This window comes from Saccostrea echinata, unplaced genomic scaffold (assembly GCF_033153115.1).
Source record: "Saccostrea echinata isolate AGI-Se365-2 ecotype Australia unplaced genomic scaffold, CSIRO_AGI_Sech_v1 ptg000004l, whole genome shotgun sequence".
Lineage (NCBI taxonomy): Eukaryota > Metazoa > Mollusca > Bivalvia > Ostreida > Ostreidae > Saccostrea > Saccostrea echinata.
The window spans coordinates 11,106,755-11,113,353 of record NW_026889753.1 but is presented as its reverse complement, the minus strand read 5'-3'; the positions used below and the strand labels follow the sequence as shown (position 1 = coordinate 11,113,353).

At 33.2% G+C, this 6,599-nt stretch overlaps 1 protein-coding gene across 1 annotated transcript; it reads left to right on the top strand.

Moving 5' to 3' along the window:
• The first annotated feature begins 339 nt into the window (after window positions 1–339).
• LOC133179484 (transcription factor Sp5-like) lies at window positions 340–3,256 on the top strand. The gene is made up of 2 exons (XM_061314239.1): window positions 340–529; window positions 2,017–3,256. The coding sequence occupies exons 1-2, from the start codon at window positions 482–484 to the stop codon at window positions 3,043–3,045; spliced, it is 1,077 nt and encodes a 358-aa protein (XP_061170223.1). The 5' UTR covers window positions 340–481; the 3' UTR covers window positions 3,046–3,256.
• The last annotated feature ends 3,343 nt before the right edge of the window (window positions 3,257–6,599 follow it).

Below are 6,599 nucleotides of genomic sequence, written 5' to 3'. Positions count from 1 at the left end.
TAGCAGCGGTGTGGGGCTGCCTGCCATATTACCTGAATGACTGCCCTGGTATTTGCGCTTTGATCTCTCCAATCCAATTATTTATGTGTGTAAACGTCCTGCGAGGAGATTACTTCCCCGCCCTCGACAACCCCGTTAATAACAAGTTATAATCGCCTCTATTATGACTGTAAACAATCTCTCTCTTAGAACTTTGTATTTTGAAAGGATTTAATTTCCTTTTAAACTAACCCGCCTATAGATTTCAATTGGCTCACGGCAAACTTCAAAGACATTGTCAAGTGTTTTGATTGGCTCGCGGAAACATCAGAGAGATTAGGCAGGGGTAAACTATTTACGAATTTTAACAAGAAAAACGTTGAATTTATACAAGACGCAAAACGACGGTACATTTTTCGTTTTAACTTGTTGATGTCTGGATGTTAATTTTCACAGATTTTAATTGCTTGTGGGTCTAAAACACGTGTTTATTTTATTAAGCATGGCTACGGCGCTTGCACCACCCCACAGCTTCCCTTCTTCTTTACAGGTAAGACTTTATTGTTAATTAATTCAACACATCTTAATGTTATGTCTTTTTAATGAGGCGATTTCTATCAATTCAACAACAGAATGAACTATGAACATTAAATAGCTGCCAATGAATGGTTTTCCCTCTCTACTTCATTTTCGTGTCTCACAATTTATTCTTCGGAAAAAATAATAAAAATAACTTTGCTTTAAATATGATTTAAACATATTTTATTGTAATAGATATATACAATGGGATTGGACACAAAGTTTAAAAACTTTAATTTACCTTCTCCCTAAGTGCTTTAAATAAAAGTACGTAAGCACTCTCGCTTAAAGAAAAGAAAACTTTTTTTTAAAATTCATTTTATCTATATTTTGAACAGCTGATATATTTGAAAATTTTCAATGTAAAAAAAAATTGTAGTAATTATCAGTACATTATTTATTAATTTTTTTCAATTGTAAAAATTACGTACCCTACAGTAAGGTTTGCTATCAAATGCAAGTACTTAGATTTTGATGATTATTAATGAATTTGGAAATAATAATGTAAGTCTTCTTTCATAAGGTGATCAGGTCTTGGCAATCAAAGACAAGTAAACGTTAAATATTTCTTATTAATAGGTACACCAGTATGTAAGAAAATAATACCAATCTTAACCCACCGTCCCCGACCCCCCTAAAAAAAATCATCTTAAAAAATTATGAGTTTTAACAGTAAATTTCTGCAATGAAAACGTTGTTTCTTATCCCATTATTGTTGAAAAAAAAGAATGCACATTAATCTTTGCATGATAAATGTATAAAGATACTTCAAAGGGAGACTTCTATTTAGAGCGACACCTCTTGGCCCCTAACTTTTTTCTTGTTGGACAGCCGCATCCGGGGGACAGTGTAAACAGTGTAACCAACAAATGACTGACCCCCGGGGTTCTACTTCACCTACCGCAGACAATTTCAATCTCATTAATCAACATGTACATGTTCTGCTTAAAATGTATCTATCATTTAAAATCTTTCCAAGAAGGCCTTGCCATTGTATTGAAATCAGCTTTTAATGTACGTGGACAGTGTAGGTATAATTGACAAGATTTTTACCCTTTAGAAGATATGATTAATCCACTGAGAAGCGGGGAGGGAGGGGGAGGCTTAAAAGGTTATCAGCAACAAACTGAATTGATATTTAGATGTCAATAAGAATTTTTATAGTAAATTCAGATATCGATTTGTCGTTATTTTGAAAAATCAATCTGTAATCGAACTTTGCAAGAAAATAATGTATTTAGGACGATGAGACATATTTTATACAATAATATATATTTTTTTATTTTCTGGAGAGTGGTCTAAACATTTAATGGTCGCCGTGATATGCACCATTTTCCAATTATTTATGCTCTTCGTGATAAAGGTGCATAGATTGAACATTTTTTTAAATACAAGTTTTCTTTCAATTGTATAAAAAGAAATAGCGAAATATTTATGATTTATTCTGTGTATTTTTAGTATCCAACACTTAACGACCCTTGCATTGGCAGCCGCCATATGGAGCACATGATGTCCCATAATTTGTTGAGACCTTCCGAAATAGTGCGGCCAACACCGAACCATCCTATGCAGATGTGGCAAAATACTAGATCCGCCGAAATGATGCCACCCTCTCTTCGCTCACCTTTACACCCTCTCCAACAAATGATGGCCTCTAATGTCTATCCTAACGAACAGGCTCAGCGAGAAGCATTTAATTATGATCTTCACCAAGCTCGTCTGAGACAACAGGAATTTCTTACAAGTGACAGACAATTCTTACGAACCCCTACGACGCCCGTGTGTCCACATCCCCAATTTTCTCCCGTATCCCCCTCAATACCTCACCAACCAATCCATAAACAATTATCTCCCCCTCCGGCTGCTGAAGCGGAGGTCCCGTGGTGGAGTGTTCCAACTGTCCCAGAAATGAAAATGAGGCTTACATCCCCAGCGATGGTATTCAGCCAACAGACAATTGGGGATTTCCCTTTTCGGTCTCAGTATCCCCTTTTACCAGGGGTTAAGCCTATTTTGACTCCAACTCGCCGATGCCGGAGATGTCGATGTCCAAATTGTCAGTCTTCCAAAAACAGCGAGAGTCCAACTAAAAAGAAACAACATGTATGCCATATTGCCGGTTGTGGAAAAGTTTACGGGAAAACTTCTCACCTAAAAGCGCACTTGCGATGGCATTCTGGAGAAAGACCATTTGTTTGTAACTGGTTGTTTTGTGGCAAAAGCTTTACGCGATCGGACGAGCTACAAAGACATTTAAGAACCCATACTGGAGAAAAGAGATTTGCGTGTAAAGAATGTGGGAAACGATTTATGAGAAGTGACCATTTGAGCAAACACATTAAGACGCATGATAATAAGCGTCCAAAGGAAGAAGGTGTATTAGAGAATGACCCATCGAACACGTCAGACGATGAAGATGAAGACATTGATGTGGACGGAATAGACGAGTTCGACGAAATGTGTGAGAATGTTAACATCAATGCATAACACGAAAAATTTTAAAGTGAATGTAGTGTGTTTTTGCTCATTGACACAATGTTTACAACAAATGGTGCAATGCAAATTTAACTGTGATTGAGTTCTGTGAGTGCTGCTATATTTTGACTTATTTGTTTCATTTAAGTGCTTATCTTTACAAATTACTTTATTTTGAATAATTTATATTTAGTTGTGTAAATTAAATTGAATCAATTTTAAACATCAATTTTAAACTGAAAGATGGATGGAATTATAATTCAGTAAAGATCAGTTTTTAAAGTTATAGAAATTTTGAGATATCTTGTTTCCTGGTATTCAATTCGTAGTCTTCATTTTAAAATATTGCAAATACCAGCGATTATGAAAAAAATAATGAAAAAAAGCTTAATTACGATATGCAATTTACTGCAGTAATTAAAATAAAAGCAATCTACAGTAACGCACGGGACCTTTCATACAAGTGCATGTAGTGAAGTAATGATTACATGTAGTAATCTGAAGATAAAATTTTTTTTTGCAATAATCCAGGAAAGATTAATTTATATTTCTAGTGACTGCAGAATTCGACTTGATCATATTTTTAACTGAAATATTGAAAATTGATCTGGAAACCCGCATTGATTAATTTATTTAAGGTGTACAATTTTGTCTGGGAGAATACAGAAATTAGAAATTTACAATGCTTACAATTACTAATTCCTATAGAAATATATTCAGACATGATTAAATATTTTAGATTTTTGCTTCATAACTCCTTTTGATTTTTGAATATTTGGAAAATAATTAGTATTTATTTATTCAATGTAATAAATTTTAATGTAATAAATACGAATATATATATATATATATATATATATATATATATATATATATATATATATATATATATATATATATATATATATATATATATATATATATATATATATATATATATATACACACACACACAGACACAATCTAAAACCACATACTCTGAAATTCAATTCAAATCTATAAAGGACTAGATTCATTTTGCTTTTCTTTTAAATTTTTACTTTCGTCCAAATTAATTGAAAAGAAAAGTGATAAGAAAGCACTGCACTGCACTCACCTTTCTTTCAACAGCACACTTAGGATTTAATGAAATATCTTTTCATCTAATTAATAAATATTGAAATATTTTATCGAAATACATAAATTATCAAGATCAAAAGAGCCCCCTTCCAATTTACATATGCTTTTTACAACAAAGCAAGTGGCTGAATGAGATAAAGAACTCGGCAAACAAGCACTACTAATCGAACAATCGGCATGAACATATGACTAAGTGGGAAAGTTTTCACACAGTAAACATATTGAAAAGCATGAAAGTGAAGGATTTCTCATTGTTTTGCGTTATTTTGTCCCATATTTTGACTTTCAGAAGCAATAATTCGCCTAAAACGATAAATTTCTCTCTTTGTCGTTGTTTAATTTCAGACATAGTTAAAATTGTCCACAGCAAAGACCTCCCAACGACTCTTGAGATCAATTTCAATTTTGCACATTAGAGGAACACTCTTGAATATCCCATCCTAACAAGTATTTGATCTTAAACATTTCATTCTTTGATATAAGCAGATGTCTCATATTTCTAAACACAATCTCAAGATCACAAAGTTGGGATCTTGAGGCATATTGGGGATTCAAATAAAAATGTAATTACTTTTCACGAAACACTTGAAAAACTCGGCGATCTGCGATCACGTTACTCTAGCTAGCGTGCAGCCCGTACCATAATCTGAAATACACACAGGACCGACTCCAGACCTGACCTGTACGCGACTTTTTGTCTTAACTTGGATAGTATTAGCCACCCTTATGGTCTTTTTGATGTCAGCTTTTGTCAACATTCGTTTCAGCTTAATCTGGGGTTTTACAAGGATCAAGTTAAACTTAGAGCGATGGCGGAGTTTTTTGAAGCTTTAATCTGACTGTCATCTCCTAACGTTTACAAGTAGGGGACGTTTTCTACACGTTGCAATGCCCGAGGTAACAAAAGTTTCCCCACAGAGCCCAGGGTGTGTTATCATTGCGGGAAATATCGGGTTTATTAATACTAAAACTCCACAAATGTTTCCTTGGTCTTTTGAAAACCCCGATACCAAATACTATATCGCCGTATCTTTTTCAGTTATGATAAAGCCATTTTCTGTAGAATCACGTGTTTTAGTCAATAATCCTTTTGCGATCTTTGATTTAAAAAAAACACTTTAAAAAAAAGATCAATGAAGGCTTTAAAGATCGGTCTCTGTTATTTAAATAAAAAAAAGAAACTTCTTACTCTAACTATCATGTAAGACTTGAGTTCTAGTATTTGTGAATCCAAACAACGTCTCTGGAGACTGAAGCTCTACTGGTTTATTGTATTGGTGCATCTGTGTATACAAAATTCCCCTTCCAAATTTTGATTTGTTTTTGAAAACTAACCACATTCTTAATTTTAATCAGACGGGTTGAGACATACACCATGAAAGCAAAATATCATGGGTATGTGTTTAATTGTGAAATATGAGGAAAAATTCCAATTTTAGTTTCAGACGAAACACTTAATCTTCGAAATAAAATATCAAAGTACAGAATTAGAAGATAAAGTTGTTCGCTTGTAGAAAACCAAGGCAACATCATTCATTAATTATTACAAAAAAAAAATAAAAAAGAAAAAAAAAAGAAAAAAAGGTTGTACTAGAAGTAACATAAAGAATAATGAACTCAAATAAAAACTGACGGAGAAGTGGCATTTTGAAATTATTTAAGCAATTATTCTGTTAAAACAAAGTTTCGTACACAAAATTGAGTTCTAGGCATCTAGGTGCGTCAGTAACTGATTTCTTTTTCGTGAAATCAAACAAAATTATAATGATATCGTAGCGTTTTAAAATGTTTTCGAAAATGTTCACTTATCATAGCAATACCATTTATTGAAATTAAAAAAAAGTACACAGAATTATGAACTCAATTTAATTAACATTCATTGATTTAAAATTAAGTTCCAAAGTTTAATTTGTATTTCACAGTTTATGACAATGCTTAGAATCTAACAATAGATATACGGAGGGGTATGATCCACTTTGATTTATTGAAAGTTTTTTTTTTTTTTTTTTTTTTTTTTTTTTTTTTTTTTTTTTTAGAAGAAACAACCTCACGAAAGTATTTAATACCTCTTTGAATCATACAACTTGTACATCGTAAAAGGACAGTATGCATACTTGTATAAGAACTAATGCCCATAACTAATTCATTCATGTTAATGTACCTGGCTGTCATACGTGTTACAAATAAAGCCCCCTAAAACCCCGAGTACAGAGAATTTAATTTAGGGGGACATGTTCCGCCTTTTTTAAATCCTAGGTTTTGTGATAGAAATCAAACAATTAGCACAAAGCCCTCTGGCATTTAGGTGCAGCCTGTCCTGACTTTGATCTTTGTAGCAGAGAGGACCCGGGTGGTGTTAGAAGCAGAAAGCCAGGTCATTATAGGGCCTCTTAAATTTTAAAGCTTTTTAAACTGTGGTCTAGGTCATACCAGGGCCTTGTAAGAAG

What these genes read in the sequence shown, in the direction of transcription:
- LOC133179484 (XM_061314239.1), top strand. Translation starts at nt 482, where the DNA reads ATGGCTACGGCGCTTGCACCACCCCACAGCTTCCCTTCTTCTTTACAG. An exon ending in GCTTCCCTTCTTCTTTACAG is followed by an intron (nt 530 to 2,016) that starts GTAAGACTTTAT and finishes GTGTATTTTTAG; the next exon opens with TATCCAACACTTAACGACCC.